Here is a 20,279-nt window from a genome sequence, read left to right on the forward strand (position 1 = left end):
CCCCCAGCTCTTCTAGTGTACAGGGCTTTTCCCCCTCTTTCAATCCCCTCCCCAGCTCTTCTAGTGTACAGGGCTCTTCCCCCTCTTTCAATCCCCTCCCCCAGCTCTTCTAGTGCACAGGGCTCTTCTCCCTCTTTCAATCCCCTCCCCCAGCTCTTCTAGTGTACAGGGCTTTTCTCCCTCTTTCAATCCCCTCCCCCAGCTCTTCTAGTGTACAGAGCTCTTGTCCCTCTATCCCCTCCCCCCAGGTCTTCTGGTGTACAGGGCTCTTCTCCCTTTATCCCCTCCCCCAGCTCTTCTAGTGTACAGGGCTCTTCTCCCTCTTTCAATCCCCTCCGCCAGCCCTTCTAATGTACATGGCTCTCCCCCTCTTTCAATCCCCTCCCCCAGCTCTTCTAGTGTATAGGGGAGCTCTTTCAATCCCCTCCCCCAGCTCTTCTAGTGCACGGTGCTCTTCCCCCTCTTTCAATCCCCTCCCCCAGCTCTTCTAGTGTACAGGGCTTTTCCCCCTCTTTCAATCCCCTCCCCCAGCTCTTCTAGTGTACAGGGCTCTTCTCCCTCTATCCCCTCCCCCAGCTCTTCTAGTGTACAGGGCTCTTCTCCCTCTTTCAATCCCCTCCCCCAGCTCTTCTAATGTACAGGGCTCTCCCCCTCTTTCAATCCCCTCCCCCAGCTCTTCTAGTGTACAGGGCTTTTCCCCCTCTTTCAATCCCCTCCCCCAGCTCTTCTAGTGTACAGGGCTCTTCTCCCCCTTGCAATCCCCTCCCCCAGCTCTTCTAGCGTACAGGGCTCTTGTCCCTCTATCCCCTCCCCCCAGCTCTTCTAGTGTACAGGGCTCTTCTCCCTCTTTCAATCCCCTCCCCCAGCTCTTCTAGTGTACAGAGCTCTTGTCCCTCTATCCCCTCCCCCCAGCTCTTCTAGTGTACAGGGCTCTTCTCCCTCTATCCCCTCCCCCAGCTCTTCTAGTGTACAGGGCTCTTCTCCCTCTTTCAATCCCCTCCCCCAGCTCTTCTAATGTACAGGGCTCTCCCCCTCTTTCAATCCCCTCCCCCAGCTCTTCTAGTGTACAAGGCTTTTCCCCCTCTTTCAATCCCCTCCCCCAGCTCTTCTAGTGTACAGGGCTCTTCTCCCTCTTGCAATCCCCTCCCCGAGCTCTTCTAGTGTACAGTGCTATTCTCCCTCTTTCAATCCCCTCCCCCAGCTCTTCTAGTGTACAGTGCTATTCTCCCTCTTTCAATCCCCTCCCCCAGCTCTTCTAGTGCACGGTGCTCTTCCCCCTCTTTCAATCCCCTCCCCCAGCTCTTCTAGTGTACAGGGCTTTTCCCCCTCTTTCAATCCCCTCCCCCAACTCTTCTAGTGTACAGGGCTCTTCCCCCTCTTTCAATCCCCTCCCCCAGCTCTTCTAGTGCACAGCGCTCTTCTCCCTCTTTCAATCCCCTCCCCCAGCTCTTCTAGTGTACAGGGCTTTTCTCCCTCTTTCAATCCCCTCCCCCAGCTCTTCTAGTGTACAGAGCTCTTGTCCCTCTATCCCCTCCCCCCAGCTCTTCTGTTGTACAGGGCTCTTCTCCCTTTATCCCCTCCCCCAGCTCTTCTAGTGTACAGGGCTCTTCTCCCTCTTTCAATCCCCTCCCCCAGCCCTTCTAATGTACATGGCTCTCCCCTCTTTCAATCCCCTCCCCCAGCTCTTCTAGTGTATAGGGGAGCTCTTTCAATCCCCTCCCCCAGCTCTTCTAGTGCACGGTGCTCTTCCCCCTCTTTCAATCCCCTCCCCCAGCTCTTCTAGTGTACAGGGCTTTTCCCCCTCTTTCAATCCCCTCCCCCAGCTCTTCTAGTGTACAGGGCTCTTCCCACTCTTTTAATCCCCTCCCCCAGCTCTTCTAGTGCACAGGGCTCTTCTCCCTCTTTCAATCCCCTCCCCCAGCTCTTCTAGTGTACAGGGCTTTTCTCCCTCTTTCAATCCCCTCCCCCAGCTCTTCTAGTGTACAGAGCTATTGTCCCTCTATCCCCTCCCCCCAGCTCTTCTGGTGTACAGGGCTCTTCTCCCTTTATCCCCTCCCCAGCTCTTCTAGTGTACAGGGCTCTTCTCCCTCTTTCAATCCCCTCCCCCAGCCCTTCTAATGTACATGGCTCTCCCCCTCTTTCAATCCCCTCCCCCAGCTCTTCTAGTGTATAGGGGAGCTCTTTCAATCCCCTCCCCCAGCTCTTCTAGTGTACAGGGCTTTTCCCCCTCTTTCAATCCCCACCCCCAGCTCTTCTAGTGTACAGGTCTCTTCTCCCTCTTGCAATCCCCTGCCCCAGCTCTTCTAGAGTACAGGGCTCTTGTCCCTCTATCCCCTCGCCCCCAGCTCTTCTAGTGTACAGGGCTCTTCTCCCTCTTGCAATGCCCTCCCCCAGCTCTTCTAGTGTACAGGGCTCTTCTCCCTCTTTCAATCCCCTCCCCCAGCTCTTCTAGTGTACAGGGCTATTCCCCCTCTTTCAATCCCCTCCCCCAGCTCTTCTAGTGTAAAGGACTCTACCCCCTCTTTCAATCCCCTCCCCCAGCTCTTCTAGTGTACAGGGCCCCCCCTTTCAATCCCCTCCCCTAGTTCTTCTAGTGTACAGGGCTCTCCCCCCCCTTTCAATCCCCTCCCCCAGCTCTTCTAGTGTACAGGGCTCTTCTCCCTCTATCCCCTCCCCCAGCTCTTCTAGTGTACAGGGCTCTTCTCCCTCTTTCAATCCCCTCCCCCAGCTCTTCTAGTGTACAGGGCTCTTCCCCCTCTTGCAATCCCCCCCAGCTCTTCTAGTGTACAGGGCTTTTCCCCCTCTTTCAATCCCCTCCCCCAGCTCTTCTAGTGCACAGTGGTCTTCCCCCTCTTTCAATCCCTTCCCCCCAGCTCTTCTAGTGTACAGGGCACTTCTCTCTCTTGCAATCCCCTCCCCCAGCTCTTCTAGTGTACAGGGCTCTTCTCTCTCTTGCAATCCCCTCCCCCAGCTCTTCTAGTGTACAGGGCTCTTCTCTCTCTTGCAATCTCCTCTCCCAGCTCTTCTAGTGTACAGGGCTCTCCTCCCTCTATCCCCTCCCCCAGCTCTTCTAGTGTACAGGACTCTTCTCCCTCTTTCAATCCCCTCCCCAAGCTCTTCTAGTGTAAAGGACTCTACTCCCTCTTTCAATCCCCCCCCCAGCTCTTCTAGTGTACAGCCCCCACCCCTTTCAATCCCCTCCCCCAGTTCTTCTAGTGTACAGCCCCCCCCCCCTTCAATCCCCTCCCCCAGCTCTTCTAGTGTACAGGGCTATTCTCCCTCTATCCCCTCCCCCAGCTCTTCTAGTGTACAGGGCTCTTCTCCCTCTTTCAATCCCCTCCCCCAGCTCTTCTAGTGTACAGGGCTCTTCCCCCTCTTGCAATCCCCCCCCAGCTCTTCTAGTGTACAGGGCTTTTCCCCCTCTTTCAATCCCCTCCCCCAGCTCTTCTAGTGTACAGGTCTCTTCCCCCTCTTTCAATCCCCTCCCCCTGCTCTTCTAGTGCACAGGGCTCTTCTCCCTCTTTCAATCCCCTCCCCCAGCTCTTCTAGTGTACAGGGGAGCTCTTTCAATCCCCTCCCCCAGCTCTTCTAGTGTACAGGGCTTTTCCCCCTCTTGCAATCCCCTCCCCCAGCTATTCTAGTGTACAGGGCTCTTCTCCCTCTTGCAATCCCCTCCCCGAGCTCTTCGAGTGTACAGTGCTATTCTCCCTCTTTCAAGCCCCTCCCCCAGCTCTTCTAGTGTACAGTGCTATTCTCCCTCTTTCAATCCCCTCCCCCAGCTCTTCTAGTGCACAGTGCTCTTCCCCCTCTTTCAATCCCCTCCCCCAGCTCTTCTAGTGTACAGGGCTTTTCCCCCTCTTTCAATCCCCTCCCCCAGCTCTTCTAGTGTACAGGGCTCTTCCCCCTCTTTCAATCCCCTCCCCCAGCTCTTCTAGTGCACAGGGCTCTTCTCCCTCTTTCAATCCCCTCCCCCCAGCTCTTCTAGTGTACAGGGCTCTTCTCCCTCTTTCAATCTCCTACCCCAGCTCTTCTAGTGTACAGGGCTATTCTCCCTCTTTCAATCCCCTCCCCCAGCTCTTCTAGTATACACTGCTCTTCCCCCTCTTTCAATCCCCTCCCCCAGCTCTTCTAGTGTACAGGGCTCTTCTCCCTCTTTCAATCCCCTCCCCCAGCTCTTCTAGTGTACAGGGCTATTCTCCCTCTTTCAATCCCCTCCCCCAGCTCTTCTAGTGTACAGGGCTCTTCTCCCTCTTTCAATCCCCTCCCCCAGCTCTTCTAGTGTGCAGGGCTCTTCTCCCTCTTTCAATCCCCTCCCCCAGCACCTTTTGTGTAGAGGGCTCTTCCCCCTCTTTCAATCTCCTCCCCCAGCTCTTCTAGCGCACAGGGCTCTTCCCCCTCTTTCAATCCCCTCCCCCAGCTCTTCTAGTGTACAGGGCTCTTCTCCCTCTTTCAATCCCCTCCCCCAGCTCTTCTAGTGTACAGGGCTCTCCCCCTCTTTCAATCCTCTCCCCCAGCTCTTCTAGTGCACAGGGCTATTCCCCCTCTTTCAATCCCCTCCCCCAGCTCTTCTAGTGTAAAGGACTCTACTCCCTCTTTCAATCCCCTCCCCCAGCTCTTCTAGTGTACATGGCCCCCCCTTTCAATCCCCTACCCCAGTTCTTCTAGTGTACAGGGCTCTCCCCCCCCTTTCAATCCCATCCCCCAGCTCTTCTAGTGTACAGGGCTCTTCTCCCTCTATCCCCTCCCCCAGCTCTTCTAGTGTACAGGGCTCTTCTCCCTCTTTCAATCCCCTCCCCCAGTTCTTCTAGTGTACAGGGCTCTTCCCCCTCTTGCAATCCCCCCCAGCTCTTCTAGTGTACAGGGCTTTTCCCCCTCTTTCAATCCCCTCCCCCAGCTCTTCTAGTGTACAGGGCTCTTCCCCCTCTTTCAATCCCCTCCCCCTGCTCTTCTAGTGCACAGGGCTCTTCTCCCTCTTTCAATCCCCTCCCCCAGCTCTTCTAGTGTACAGGGCTCTTCTCCCTCTTTCAATCCCCTCCCCCAGCTCTTCTAGTGTACAGAGCTCTTGTCCCTCTATCCCCTCCCCCCAGTTCTTCTAGTGTACAGGGCTCTCCCCCTCTTTCAATCCCCTCCCCCAGCTCTTCTAGTGTACAGGGGAGCTCTTTCAATCCCCTCCCCCAGCTCTTCTAGTGTACAGGGCTTTTCCCCCTCTTTCAATCCCCTCCCCCAGCTCTTCTAGTGTACAGGGCTCTTCTCCCTCTTGCAATCCCCTCCCCGAGCTCTTCGAGTGTACAGTGCTATTCTCCCTCTTTCAATCCCCTCCCCCAGCTCTTCTAGTGTACAGTGCTATTCTCCCTCTTTCAATCCCCTCCCCCAGCTCTTCTAATGCACAGTGCTCTTCCCCCTCTTTCAATCCCCTCCCCCAGCTCTTCTAATGTACAGGGCTTTTCCCCCTCTTTCAATCCCCTCCCCCAGCTCTTCTAGTGTACAGGGCTCTTCCCCCTCTTTCAATCCCCTCCCCCAGCTCTTCTAGTGCACAGGGCTCTTCTCCCTCTTTCAATCCCCTCCCCCAGCTCTTCTAGTGTACAGGGCTCCTCTCCCTCTTTCAATCCCCTCCCCCAGCTCGTCTAGTGTACAGAGCTCTTGTCCCTCTATCCCCTCCCCCCAGCTCTTCTAGTGTACAGGGCTCTTCTCCCTCTATCCCCTCCCCCAGCTCTTCTAGTGTACAGGGCTCTTCTCCCTCTTTCAATCCCCTCCCCCAGCTCTTCTAATGTACAGGGCTCTCCCCCTCTTTCAATCCCCTCCCCCAGCTCTTCTAGTGTACAGGGCTCTTCTCCCTCTTGCAATCCCCTCCCCCAGCTCTTCTAGCGTACAGGGCTCTTGTCCCTCTATCCCCTCCCCCCAGCTCTTCTAGTGTACAGGGCTCTTCTCCCTCTTTCAATCCCCTCCCCCAGCTCTTCTAGTGTACAGAGCTCTTGTCCCTCTATCCCCTCCCCCCAGCTCTTCTAGTGTACAGGGCTCTTCTCCCTCTATCCCCTCCCCCAGCTCTTCTAGTGTACAGGGCTCTTCTCCCTCTTTCAATCCCCTCCCCCAGCTCTTCTAGTGTACAGGGCTCTTCTCCCTCTTGCAATCCCCTCCCCCAGCTCTTCTAGCGTACAGGGCTCTTGTCCCTCTATCCCCTCCCCCCAGCTCTTCTAGTGTACAGGGCTCTTCTCCCTCTTTCAATCCCCTCCCCCAGCTCTTCTAGTGTACAGAGCTCTTGTCCCTCTATCCCCTCCCCCCAGCTCTTCTAGTGTACAGGGCTCTTCTCCCTCTATCCCCTCCCCCAGCTCTTCTAGTGTACAGGGCTCTTCTCCCTCTTTCAATCCCCTCCCCCAGATCTTCTAATGTACAGGGCTCTCCCCCTCTTTCAATCCCCTCCCCCAGCTCTTCTAGTGTACAGGGGAGCTCTTTCAATCCCCTCCCCCAGCTCTTCTAGTGTACAGGGCTCTTCCCCCTCTTTCAATTCCCTGCCCCAGCCCTGCTAGTGTACAGGGCTCTTCCCCCTCTTTCAATTCCCTCCCTCAGGTCATCTACTGTACAGGGCTCTTCTCCCTCTTTCAATCCCCTCCCCCAGCTCTTGTAGTGTACAGGGTCTTCTCCCTCTTTCAATCCCCTCCCCCAGCTCTTCTAGTGACCAGGGCTCTTCCCCCTCTTTCAATCCCCTCCCCCAGCTCTTCTAGTGTACAGGGCTCTTCTCCCTCTGTCAATCCCCTCCCCCAGCTCTTCTAGTGTGTAGGGCTCTTCCCCCTCTTTCAATCCCCTCCCCCAGCTCTTCTAGTGTACAGGGCTTTTCCCCCTCTTTCAATCCCCTCCCCCAGCTCTTCTAGTGTACAGGGCTCTTCCCCCTCTTTCAATCCCCTCCCCCTGCTCTTCTAGTGCACAGGGCTCTTCTCCCTCTTTCAATCCCCTCCCCCAGCTCTTCTAGTGTACAGGGCTCTTCTCCCTCTTTCAATCCCCTCCCCCAGCTCTTCTAGTGTACAGAGCTCTTGTCCCTCTATCCCCTCCCCCCAGTTCTTCTAGTGTACAGGGCTCTCCCCCTCTTTCAATCCCCTCCCCCAGCTCTTCTAGTGTACAGGGGAGCTCTTTCAATCCCCTCCCCCAGCTCTTCTAGTGTACAGGGCTTTTCCCCCTCTTTCAATCCCCTCCCCCAGCTCTTCTAGTGTACAGGGCTCTTCTCCCTCTTGCAATCCCCTCCCCGAGCTCTTCGAGTGTACAGTGCTATTTTCCCTCTTTCAATCCCCTCCCCCAGCTCTTCTAGTGTACAGTGCTATTCTCCCTCTTTCAATCCCCTCCCCCAGCTCTTCTAGTGCACAGTGCTCTTCCCCCTCTTTCAATCCCCTCCCCCAGCTCTTCTAATGTACAGGGCTTTTCCCCCTCTTTCAATCCCCTCCCCCAGCTCTTCTAGTGTACAGGGCTCTTCCCCCTCTTTCAATCCCCTCCCCCAGCTCTTCTAGTGCACAGGGCTCTTCTCCCTCTTTCAATCCCCTCCCCCAGCTCTTCTAGTGTACAGGGCTCCTCTCCCTCTTTCAATCCCCTCCCCCAGCTCGTCTAGTGTACAGAGCTCTTGTCCCTCTATCCCCTCCCCCCAGCTCTTCTAGTGTACAGGGCTCTTCTCCCTCTATCCCCTCCCCCAGCTCTTCTAGTGTACAGGGCTCTTCTCCCTCTTTCAATCCCCTCCCCCAGCTCTTCTAATGTACAGGGCTCTCCCCCTCTTTCAATCCCCTCCCCCAGCTCTTCTAGTGTACAGGGCTCTTCTCCCTCTTGCAATCCCCTCCCCCAGCTCTTCTAGCGTACAGGGCTCTTGTCCCTCTATCCCCTCCCCCCAGCTCTTCTAGTGTACAGGGCTCTTCTCCCTCTTTCAATCCCCTCCCCCAGCTCTTCTAGTGTACAGAGCTCTTGTCCCTCTATCCCCTCCCCCCAGCTCTTCTAGTGTACAGGGCTCTTCTCCCTCTATCCCCTCCCCCAGCTCTTCTAGTGTACAGGGCTCTTCTCCCTCTTTCAATCCCCTCCCCCAGCTCTTCTAGTGTACAGGGCTCTTCTCCCTCTTGCAATCCCCTCCCCCAGCTCTTCTAGCGTACAGGGCTCTTGTCCCTCTATCCCCTCCCCCCAGCTCTTCTAGTGTACAGGGCTCTTCTCCCTCTTTCAATCCCCTCCCCCAGCTCTTCTAGTGTACAGAGCTCTTGTCCCTCTATCCCCTCCCCCCAGCTCTTCTAGTGTACAGGGCTCTTCTCCCTCTATCCCCTCCCCCAGCTCTTCTAGTGTACAGGGCTCTTCTCCCTCTTTCAATCCCCTCCCCCAGCTCTTCTAATGTACAGGGCTCTCCCCCTCTTTCAATCCCCTCCCCCAGCTCTTCTAGTGTACAGGGGAGCTCTTTCAATCCCCTCCCCCAGCTCTTCTAGTGTACAGGGCTCTTCCCCCTCTTTCAATTCCCTGCCCCAGCCCTGCTAGTGTACAGGGCTCTTCCCCCTCTTTCAATTCCCTCCCTCAGGTCATCTACTGTACAGGGCTATTCCCCCTCTTTCAATCCCCTCCCCCAGCTCTTCTAGTGTACAGGGCTCTTCTCCCTCTTTCAATCCCCTCCCCCAGCTCTTCTAGTGTACAGGCTCTTTCCCCTCTTTCAATGCCTTCTCCCAGCTCTTCTAGTGTACAGGGCTTTTCGCCTCTTTCAATCCCCTCCCCCAGCTCTTCTAGTGTACAGGGCTCTTCTCCCTCTTTCAATCCCCTCCCCCAGCTCTTCTAGTGTACACGGCTCTTCTCCCTCTTTCAATCTCCTCTCCCAGCTCTTCTAGTGTACAGGGCTCTTCTCCCTCTTTCAATCCCCTCCCCCAGCTCTTCTAGTGTGCAGGGCTCTTCTCCCTCTTTCAATCCCCTCCCCCAGCTCTTCTAGTGTACAGGGCTCTTCTCCCTCTTTCAATCCCCTCCCCCAGCTCTTCTAGTGCACAGGGCTCTTCTCCCTCTTTCAATGCCTTCTCCCAGCTCTTCTAGTGTACAGGGCTTTTCGCCTCTTTCAATCCCCTCCCCCAGCTCTTCTAGTGTACAGGGCTCTCCCCCTCTTTCAATCCCCTCCCCCAGCTCTTCTAGTGTACAGGGCTCTTCTCCCTCTTGCAATCCCCTCCCCCAGCTCTTCTAGCGTACAGGGCTCTTGTCCCTCTATCCCCTCCCCCCAGCTCTTCTAGTGTACAGGGCTCTTCTCCCTCTTTCAATCCCCTCCCCCAGCTCTTCTAGTGTACAGAGCTCTTGTCCCTCTATCCCCTCCCCCCAGCTCTTCTAGTGTACAGGGCTCTTCTCCCTCTATCCCCTCCCCCAGCTCTTCTAGTGTACAGGGCTCTTCTCCCTCTTTCAATCCCCTCCCCCAGCTCTTCTAGTGTACAGGGCTCTTCTCCCTCTTGCAATCCCCTCCCCCAGCTCTTCTAGCGTACAGGGCTCTTGTCCCTCTATCCCCTCCCCCCAGCTCTTCTAGTGTACAGGGCTCTTCTCCCTCTTTCAATCCCCTCCCCCAGCTCTTCTAGTGTACAGAGCTCTTGTCCCTCTATCCCCTCCCCCCAGCTCTTCTAGTGTACAGGGCTCTTCTCCCTCTATCCCCTCCCCCAGCTCTTCTAGTGTACAGGGCTCTTCTCCCTCTTTCAATCCCCTCCCCCAGATCTTCTAATGTACAGGGCTCTCCCCCTCTTTCAATCCCCTCCCCCAGCTCTTCTAGTGTACAGGGGAGCTCTTTCAATCCCCTCCCCCAGCTCTTCTAGTGTACAGGGCTCTTCCCCCTCTTTCAATTCCCTGCCCCAGCCCTGCTAGTGTACAGGGCTCTTCCCCCTCTTTCAATTCCCTCCCTCAGGTCATCTACTGTACAGGGCTCTTCTCCCTCTTTCAATCCCCTCCCCCAGCTCTTGTAGTGTACAGGGTCTTCTCCCTCTTTCAATCCCCTCCCCCAGCTCTTCTAGTGACCAGGGCTCTTCCCCCTCTTTCAATCCCCTCCCCCAGCTCTTCTAGTGTACAGGGCTCTTCTCCCTCTGTCAATCCCCTCCCCCAGCTCTTCTAGTGTGTAGGGCTCTTCCCCCTCTTTCAATCCCCTCCCCCAGCTCTTCTAGTGTACAGGGCTTTTCCCCCTCTTTCAATCCCCTCCCCCAGCTCTTCTAGTGTACAGGGCTCTTCCCCCTCTTTCAATCCCCTCCCCCTGCTCTTCTAGTGCACAGGGCTCTTCTCCCTCTTTCAATCCCCTCCCCCAGCTCTTCTAGTGTACAGGGCTCTTCTCCCTCTTTCAATCCCCTCCCCCAGCTCTTCTAGTGTACAGAGCTCTTGTCCCTCTATCCCCTCCCCCCAGTTCTTCTAGTGTACAGGGCTCTCCCCCTCTTTCAATCCCCTCCCCCAGCTCTTCTAGTGTACAGGGGAGCTCTTTCAATCCCCTCCCCCAGCTCTTCTAGTGTACAGGGCTTTTCCCCCTCTTTCAATCCCCTCCCCCAGCTCTTCTAGTGTACAGGGCTCTTCTCCCTCTTGCAATCCCCTCCCCGAGCTCTTCGAGTGTACAGTGCTATTTTCCCTCTTTCAATCCCCTCCCCCAGCTCTTCTAGTGTACAGTGCTATTCTCCCTCTTTCAATCCCCTCCCCCAGCTCTTCTAGTGCACAGTGCTCTTCCCCCTCTTTCAATCCCCTCCCCCAGCTCTTCTAATGTACAGGGCTTTTCCCCCTCTTTCAATCCCCTCCCCCAGCTCTTCTAGTGTACAGGGCTCTTCCCCCTCTTTCAATCCCCTCCCCCAGCTCTTCTAGTGCACAGGGCTCTTCTCCCTCTTTCAATCCCCTCCCCCAGCTCTTCTAGTGTACAGGGCTCCTCTCCCTCTTTCAATCCCCTCCCCCAGCTCGTCTAGTGTACAGGGCTCTTCTCCCTCTTTCAATCCCCTCCCCCAGCTCTTCTAGTGCACAGGGCTCTTCTCCCTCTTTCAATGCCTTCTCCCAGCTCTTCTAGTGTACAGGGCTTTTCGCCTCTTTCAATCCCCTCCCCCAGCTCTTCTAGTGTACAGGGCTCTTCTCCCTCTTTCAATCCCCTCCCCCAGCTCTTCTAGTGTACAGGGCTCTTCTCCGTCTTTCACTTTCATTTCTCCCTGTGGCATTTCTGAGAGTGCTGGGGAGGCTCTGCCTGGAGACTGGTGACGCGGTGAGTCTCTGGGTTCTGATTGGTGCAGGCGGCCCCTATACAGGCAGGGCCGTGGTGAGGCTGAGTGAGTTAGTGCTGGGGAGGCTCTGCCTGGAGACTGGTGACGTGGTGATTCTCTGGGTTCTGATTGGTGCAGGCGGCCCTTATACAGGCAGGGCCGTGGTGAGGCTGAGTGAGTGAGTGCTCGGGAGGCTCTGCCTGGAGACTGGTGACGCGGCGGGTCTCTGAGTTCTGATTGGTTCAGGCGGCGGGGTAAGGTGCTGGGGTGAGGCTGAGTGAGTTCAGAACTCCCGGAGAGTGAGTGAGTGCTGAGGGGGTCTCAGCATGGGGGGAGTGCGCCTTTTACTCGCCCTCTTGGGGGGGCTCTGGGCACAGCCCGCGCGGGCAGGGTCGCACTCTTTCCGCGGGTTCTACTCGTCCCTCTCGGAGGAGGTCCCGGGGGTCCCCCGCTTCTCCGCGGTGGGGTTCGTGGATGACGTCCCCATCGAGGGGTACAGCAGCGAGACCCGGAGGTGGGAGCCCCGGGCCCCCTGGATGCGGAAGATCGAGGACCCCCAGTACTGGGAGAGGAACACGGAGATCGCCCGAGGAGCGGAGCCGGGGATGAGGGCCAACGTGGGGATCGTGATGGAGCGAGTCAACCACACCCGGGGTGAGTGATGGGGGAGAGCACACACCTAGCCAGAGAGTGAGTGACGGGGACTCGTGCCTCACCCCCTAAAGCTTCCTGGTCCTCTGAGGAACCACTCTGGGTCGGGGGGGTGCAGGGGGGCATGTCCTGGATAATGCACCCTACCCAACCCTCGAGGAATGAGCTTCACACGATTACCCGGAAGAGAGTCAGGCAATCGCACCATGGGGTTGTGGGGGAGGGAGGGAGGGGGGGGGTGTAGCAGCACTTGAAGGGCTGCTCTTGCTCTCCTAATATTCTGGGGAGGGGTGCTGGCCGCACCCGAGGGGGTATTCAGCCCCACGAAAAAGGGAGGTAGGAGCCACTGAGTGACAGGACCCTGGAACCCGGAGGTGCGGGGGGGGGCAGTATAATGTAATGTAATTATGTATTTGTAAAGTGCTTATACACAGGTGAAGTGCTTCAAGGCGGGAAGGGAACAAGGGGTTGCCATCGTCATTCTTAGGCCTAGAAGTTTCCGAATGATCTAACGGCAATAACTAGCGCCCTAGGCCGGGGCAATTCTACTAGTGTAAGTGCGTGACAAGGAGTGGGGTAGAAGGGGGGCAAAGTCCTCTTCAACTCCTCCCTCTCTTTCGTCCCTCATATTCAGGACATTGTCAAGAAGTCCCCCTTTCAGCTCTTCCTTATCAAAGTGACTCTTCCTTTCCTCACCTTCCCCCAGAAACTCAATGTCACCCGTGCTCTGGTTCTCTCCAGGCTAGACTACTGCAATAGCCTCCTCAATCTTTCTTCCTTCACCCTGCGACCCCCTCCAGCTAACCCAGAATAGGGCAGCGAGACATATCCTTGGCCTCAAGCCCAGGGACCGCATCTCTCCTGCCCTACAAAGCCTTCACTGGCTCCCGGTCTCAGCACGGATTCAATGCAAATCCCTCTGTATCATACACAAGGCTGTCTCTCTCTTCAACGCTTCCTGACCAAATACTCTCCTTCCAGACTCCTCCATTCTGCCGGCACCAACTCCCTACGTGTTAAGCGCTTTGCTAAGCGGAGAGCTGGTGGGCGATCACTTTCCTAGGCTGGCTCTCTCCTGTGGAACAGCCTCCCTCTCCCTCATCGTCTTGAGCAAGACCTCCTTAAGGTCCGAAAAAGCCTCAAGCCCTTTCTTTTTACCTCCTCCTCTCTTCCCTGCTAATCCTACAGCAGCGTGACTGATGTGCAGGGCCCTTATGTGTCCTTGGGGCCTTGACCCCCCCACATCTCTCGTCTCAACCGCTTTCTTAATACTGCACTTACTTGGCTCACCCACTCGATCAGTGATTGCGCTTAAGTTCTGCTCCTCCTTGCACTTACTCTTAGCACTTCTCCATGAGCATCATAGCACCTTTACTCCCCCCCCCTCCCCCTCTGCACTTGGCACGTTCTGAACACTCACAAGGCATAGTAGGTTTGTCTCCCCTTCCCTTATTCTCATTATTTGTTTGTACTATTATTGCAATTATTTATCCTTGCTGTAATTGATTGTCCAACAACCCCTGTCCCCACCCTGTTGCCCTGTGGGCGCTTTGAAACAGTTTTGCTAATTGTATAAGCGCCTAACAGCAGAATGTAAAATTCCTACAAAAAAGATCAAAACCTCAGCATGAAAGCTCAAATTAACAGTCTTGTACCACACCCTCCTCTTATATAAGGCTATTGTCTCATATATGCCAATATCGCTCCAAAAAGAGCAGTTAGACTATTGGGAGAGAGATTATAGGCTCCAACTTAGACGATTGCAGCAGCCTTTTGACAGGAGTAAACAAAGGGGAAATCGCAAGACTCCAGGTCTTACAGAACAGTGCCATCAGAGCTATAATCAGACTTAAAAAATACGACCATATCTCAGAAGCCAAGAGGGGCTTACGTTGGCTCCCGGTGCAGGCTAGGATACACTTCCGTTTGCTCACCATAGTGCACAAATGCCTGGAGGGTTCAAATCCGCAATATTTGGCAGAATGGATAACCAAGAAGCCTGCTGTAAAAAAAAAAAAAAAAAACACTACTATACATAGAGCTGACTGTGGGCCGCTGGCCTGGCTCTGAGAATAGAGTTACGGTTACCACTACCATACAGAGAGCGGACTGTGGGCCGCCGGCCGGCTCTGAGAAGAGAGTTACGCTTAGAGCTGACTGTGGGCCGTTGGCCTGGCTGTGAGAAGAGAGTTACGCTTACCACTAGCATACATAGAGCTGACTGTGGGCCGCTGGCCTGGCTCTGAGAAGAGAGTTACGCTTACCACTAGCATACCTAGAGCTGACTGTGGGTCGCTAGCCTGGCTCTGAGAAGAGAGTTATGGTTACCACTACCATACATAGAGCTGACTGTGGGCCGCTGGCCTGGCTCTGAGAAGAGTTACGCTTACCACTACCATACATAGAGCTGACTGTGGGGCGCTGGTCTGGCTCTGAGAAGAGAGTTACGGTTACCACTTCCATACATAGAGCTGACTGTGGGCTGCTGGCCTGGCTCTGAGAAGAGAGTTACGGTTACCACTAGCATACATAGAGCTGACTGTGGGCCGCTGGCCTGGCTCTGAGAAGAGAGTTACGCTTACCACTACCATGCATAGAGCTGAAGGTAGGCCGCTGGCCTGGCTCTGAGAAGAGAGTTACGGTTACCACTACCATACATAGAGCTGACTGTGGGCCGCTGGCCAGGCTCTGAGAAGAGAGTTATGGTTACCACTAGCATACATAGAGCTGAATGTGGGCCGCTGGCCTGGCTCTGAGAAGAGAGTTACGGTTACCACTACCATAGATAGAGCTGACTGTGGGCCGCTGGCCTGGCTCTGAGAAGAGAGTTAGTTACCACTAGCATACATAGAGCTGACTGAGGGCCGCTGGCCAGGCTCTGAGAAGAGAGTTATGGTTACCACTAGCATACATAGAGCTGAATGTGGGCCGCTGGCCTGGCTCTGAGAAGAGAGTTACGGTTACCACTACCATACATAGAGCTGACTGTGGGCCGCTGGCCAGGCTCTGAGAAGAGAGTTACGCTTACCACTACCATACATAGAGCTGACTGTGGGCCGCTGGCCAGGCTCTGAGAAGAGAGTTATGGTTACCACTAGCATACATAGAGCTGAATGTGGGCCGCTGGCCTGGCTCTGAGAAGAGAGTTACGGTTACCACTACCATACATAGAGCTGACTGTGGGCCGCTGGCCAGGCTCTGAGAAGAGAGTTACGCTTACCACTAGCATACATAGAGCTGAATGTGGGCCGCTGGCCTGGCTCTGAGAAGAGTTACGCTTACCACTACCATACTGTAAAGACTGGTAGGGGGTGTCTGTACTTCCGCTCTCTATATGGTAGAGGAGAGGCACAGAGGACCCCAGCCAAGATTCTCTATTGTGGTAGCAATGGACGAGCAATCAAGGCCTAGCTTCTCAGGAGGTGATGCAGGCTGGTTCTTAAGTACAGTGTAGTCCCCAAGCCCCCACAAAGGAATGTCCACACACTGTATTACTGAAAACACAGTCTTTATATAATTAATATTCAAAGGTTATATACACTTATCACAATAACGCACTTTGTGCTCAGGAAAGTCAACAATGGTAAATATCTACAATTCTAAAGTGGTACCACTAATACTGTCAGAATGTCACACAGATCAATAGCAAGGAAACCAGCAATAGAGAGAGGAGGGAAAGCAGATGGTTGAAACAATAGGCAGAATACTGACCCTGTTACCTAGGTACAGTTCTGTGTGGAGATCCCCCCCCCACTTGGGCAACCTGTAAAATAAAGAGATATAACACAAGCCCAGTCCATATATTGTTCAATAGTCTTATTCTTTGAAGAAGCGTCGACAGATCCTTCTTGAGTGACCCCCTTTAAAGCCGGAGTCACGGATCGTCGAGAGGCGTCGAGGAACTCGGTGTTCGGCGTCGGGGAATCGACGGCCCTTCTTGAGTGCCTTCCCTTTAAAGCGGGAGACACGGGTCATCGAACGTCCGACAGTGAACGAGGTGGAACAGCGTTGATGAGGCGGCAGGCTTCGATCCGAGCGGTGCTCGTCGGGACGTCGGCGTCCTGCGAGGAAGAGGCGTGCGGGGCACCTCGGCGACACTAGTTCTGGACCGCAAAGATTGGGAATGACGGTGGCCCAACAAGGGCGTCGAGCCGCTCGAGTCTTTGGGGTCGTGAGGTGGCGGGAAACCCACCGGCGGATTCTCCTCGGTGCGTTGGTCGTCCTCGATTTTCTCCGGCAGGATAAAGCGGTCGACGGTGCGGACGAGGGAGTCCTTCGATTCGAATGTTCTTAGGGAAAGGAGCGGGCGGCTGCAGTCGTCGGTGGCACGGCGTCAAGCGGTTCCCTCTTCTGGGACGACACGGCTTCGACGGGCCTCCAGCGGTTACACGAACCTGTGAACCCTGGTCGACGGCAATGGACTTCGACAGCGTCGAGGTCCGGGTGCTTTACTTCGTTCTCCTCGGCGGTCCCCTTCTCCGGTCGGCAGCCTTTCGATGGTCTGGCGTCCAGGGAGCTTCGGCGAAGATTCAGCGGTGCTCAATGGTCCCTCGGAGCACGGGAAGAGGGCGCCTAGCCAGGTCCTCTCTCGGGTCAGTCCTCGACGATTTCGGCAGCCTTCGGATCGGTCGAAGCAAATGCAGCAGCAAGTCTTCTTCTTCCAGCTGGGCGTCAAGGATCAGCAGTTCCAGTTACTCTTAAGAGTGGAGACTCAGCTCCAGAACGCTTCTGAACAATTACTAGTGGTGAGAGGTCCCCAGATATACTATTCTGTCTCTCATCCACACTGCTGGCACACACTCAGCAGCCAATCACACAGAAGGGCATTCATGCAGTCAGTCAGCGCCAATCAGGCACACAGTGCATTCAGGCCATCCTCCTCCCTCTCAGACACTCACAACAAGGAATGTGGATTGGGACAAGTACCCAGCCATTCAACACTACACACTGCATTCAGGCCAGTTTCGGGCAGGGCTGTCTCAGTCTTTGTCTCTCATGCCAGAAACCAGACAGCCACAACAAGGAGTGCATATTGGTCACACCACTCCATTCACCCAGGTCCCCGCCACAGGGGTACCCACAACACACGGTCACTGGGAAGGCTCCAGCTAGTCTCGCCTGGCCTTCACAACAATACCATATATGGAACTTCCACCCAACAGCCAGTCAGGGGGAAGGGACAGAGTCAGGGCTTCCCAGGACTTTGGGAAAACAAGGTAAGAGGCAATAGAAAGCAAGAGGCCACAGGGGCCATCTTGTTTTCCACCAGGAATCAACTGATTCCAATGGCAGGGCCAGGGTGTCCCAAAATGGAGGACCCCCAGAGCACCTGTCAGATTCAGCACGGTGCTGCCACCAGCCTATACCCGGCTCTGTGGGTCACACACAGGTGCCCAAAAACATACACTAGGGGCACAGGATTGTACCCCCACCCATGGGTGCCATAAAGGTATCCCATGGGTCTGTACACCAAACCAAAAAGAGGAAGAGCTGCACTGCCAGGAGTCCCACTTGGACTCCTGGGCAGAAAATAACACAGAACACAATATGAAAAAGGACTACAGGACAAGGACAGGGAGGCCCTGTCCCTCCAATGCCTTTCCAGCATCACACATACATAGAGCTGACTGTGGGCCGCTGGCCTGGCTCTGAGAAGAGAGTTACGCTTACCACTAGCATACATAGAGCTGACTGTGGGACGCTGGCCTGGCTCTGAGAAGAGAGTTTACGCTTACCACTAGCATACATAGAGCTGACTGTGGGCCGCTGGCCTGGCTCTGAGAAGAGAGTTACGCTTACCACTAGCATACATAGAGCTGACTGTGGGACGCTGGCCTGGCTCTGAGAAGAGAGTTTACGCTTACCACTAGCATACATAGAGCTGACTGTGGGCCGCTGGCCTGGTTCTGAGAAGAGAGTTACGCTTACCACTAGCATACATGGAGCTGACTGTGGGCCGCTGGCCTGGCTCTGAGAAGAGAGTTTACGCTTACCACTAGCATACATGGAGCTGACTGTGGGCCGCTGGCCTGGCTCTGAGAAGAGAGTTTACGCTTACCACTAGCATACATGGAGCTGACTGTGGGCCGCTGGCCTGGCTCTGAGAAGAGAGTTTACGCTTACCACTACCATACATAGAGCTGACTGTGGGCCGCTGGCCTGGCTCTGAGAAGAGAGTTTACGCTTACCACTACTATACATAGAGTTGACTGGGCCGCTGGCCTGGCTCTGAGAAGAGAGTTACGCTTACCACTACCATACATAGAGCTGACTGTGGGCCGCTGGCCTGGCTCTGAGAAGAGAGTTACGCTTACCACTACCATACATAGAGCTGACTGTGGGCCGCTGGCCTGGCTCTGAGACGAGAGAGAAGAATGTAGAAAGGATAGGAATACCTTTCTGATGAATATAGGATGTACATGTGAAGCTACTGAAAATCTTGCCAGCAAATTTAAAGAGATAAAAAGTTAGGCTGCTACTTGGGACAGTAAAGTAAGCTGAATTAATCTCTCCAGGAAACGTAGCTATGCAGAATTCTCAAGACAGGCTTTTCCTGTTAATACTCTGTGTACATATATAAAACATTTGCAAAAGCAGGATGTTAGGAGCTTTCTAATGCTGTTAAGGTTTAATCAACTCCCTGTGAATTGGAAGTGGAAACGCCATGGCATCTGCTTACTAATTGTTATAAATTAACTACTGAATAAGCATATGGGACCAGGGTATATGCAATGCACTTTATTTGCACTGACCAATTTGGGTCTAATGTATATATTGGAGATAACATAGTTTTTTGAAAAAAAAATATTTTTAATTGCATTTTCAACACCAAACATTACAATGAACCATTAACCAACAACACACTTAACTCTTCTACTGGCACTTCCGTATCGGGGTCCGTCATATCACTTGCTTGCTCATTTCGCGGCAGAGCCCTCTTCCACTGTCCGTGTTGTTTCTGCGCCATTTTGTGCATTTCGCCCTGATGTGGATAAGCCGGCCCTGTTCTTTCGGCTCCTTTTCCTTCACAGCATCAGAGCTTCCCTCATTGCCTGTTAGCTCTCGGCTTGGTTGCCTGGCTCATCTGTACTGTCTCCTTCGTTGTTTTTAAACAGTTTGTGCGCTCGTGCATTCCATGCTAGTATCTTGGCTCCACTATTGCCCTCCTCTCTCTGCGTCGCCCTTGTCCATACTGTTGTTTCGGCCATCGCCCATTTGGTCAGATCTACCCACCCTCTATCGAGGGTCCTGTACTTGTGTTCCGCGCCATTGCTATGCGGCGTTTCGCCAGTATTGTCATCGGGTCCTTCATTTTTGCCAGGTGCGATCTCTGCTTGTCTCCCCTCGGGAACAGGCCCTTCTGCGCTCTTTCCTTGATGGTGTCCCAGAAGTTCATTATTCTCGGGTGACATATCTGCCAACTCCTCCGCACTTCCCGGGCAGCTTCGGGTCTGGCCTCTTCCCATTCTCGACATCCGTTTTGGCGTCAGATACGCTCTATGCGTGCGTAAGGGAGATAGGAATTTTACCTTATTATCTGTGGAAAGAAATGTATTCGATGTTTTGGACATTAGTTGACTGGTTTCTTCTTTGTTTTAGAAATGAATTTTTTATGACATGAATTTTTCGTGAAATGTTATGAATGTTTATAAAGTGTAAAAGGTTTTATCTAACCAAAAAAAAGTGTGTTTTGCTGTAATTGCCTGCAACCGCCACGAGGAGGCAGTAGAGTATTACAGAAGCCGAGACTCGAGTTTGAAATCCATTTGTCCAATTATTTTTTTAGTGTTGAATTAAACCAGCACCGTTTTCTGTATTTACAAAGAAATCCGCTATATTCATTTACTTTTTAAAGGACTCACAGGTGGCAAACTCATCGCAGCCTTTTCCCCGCATTTTTTTTTTATGTGGGGGCAATCGCACACAATAATAATAAAAAAAATCCCTACTTTTCCACCCACCCCCACTCCCCCAAACGGCCAGATGATGCCCCAGTGAAGGGAACCTGGACTTCATTAGCACTCTGTGGCCCCTGAGAGCCATCATACCCAAGGGCCCTGCAGGCAAAGTGCCCTGGCCTCTACAGCGCCCCCTCTCCCCATCAGGACACTTAAAGAGTCTCCTGCACTCACACACACTCCTGACCTTCCTCAGCCCCTGACCACATGCAGGGCCGGCTCACACACTCTCCTGATCTCCCTCAGCACCCGACCACATGCAGGGACGGCTCACACACTCTCCTGACCTCCCTGAGCCCCTGACCACATGCAGGGCCGGCTCACACACTCTCCTGACCTCCCTCAGCCCCCGACCACATGCAGGGCCGGCTCACACACTCTCCTGACCTCCCTCAGCACCCGACCACATGCAGGGCCGGCTCACACACTCTCCTGACCTCCCTCAGCACCCGACCACATGCAGGGCCGGCTCACACACTCTCCTGACCTC

At 54.3% G+C, this 20,279-nt stretch overlaps 1 protein-coding gene across 1 annotated transcript in view; it reads left to right on the top strand.

Annotated features, from left to right (window-relative positions):
* Positions 1 to 11,443: 11,443 nt before the first annotated feature.
* Positions 11,444 to 20,279, top strand: part of LOC138522057 (RLA class I histocompatibility antigen, alpha chain 11/11-like) — a 275,180-nt gene continuing 266,344 nt past the window's right edge. The window contains exon 1 of the mRNA XM_069635290.1: positions 11,444 to 11,834. Within this exon, the coding sequence (XP_069491391.1) occupies positions 11,507 to 11,834 (328 nt within the window). The 5' untranslated portion in view covers positions 11,444 to 11,506. The remainder of the gene's footprint in view (positions 11,835 to 20,279) is intronic.

This window comes from Ambystoma mexicanum, chromosome 13, assembly GCF_040938575.1.
Source record: "Ambystoma mexicanum isolate Mex_15411 chromosome 13, UKY_AmexF1_1, whole genome shotgun sequence".
Taxonomy (NCBI): Eukaryota; Metazoa; Chordata; class Amphibia; order Caudata; family Ambystomatidae; genus Ambystoma; species Ambystoma mexicanum.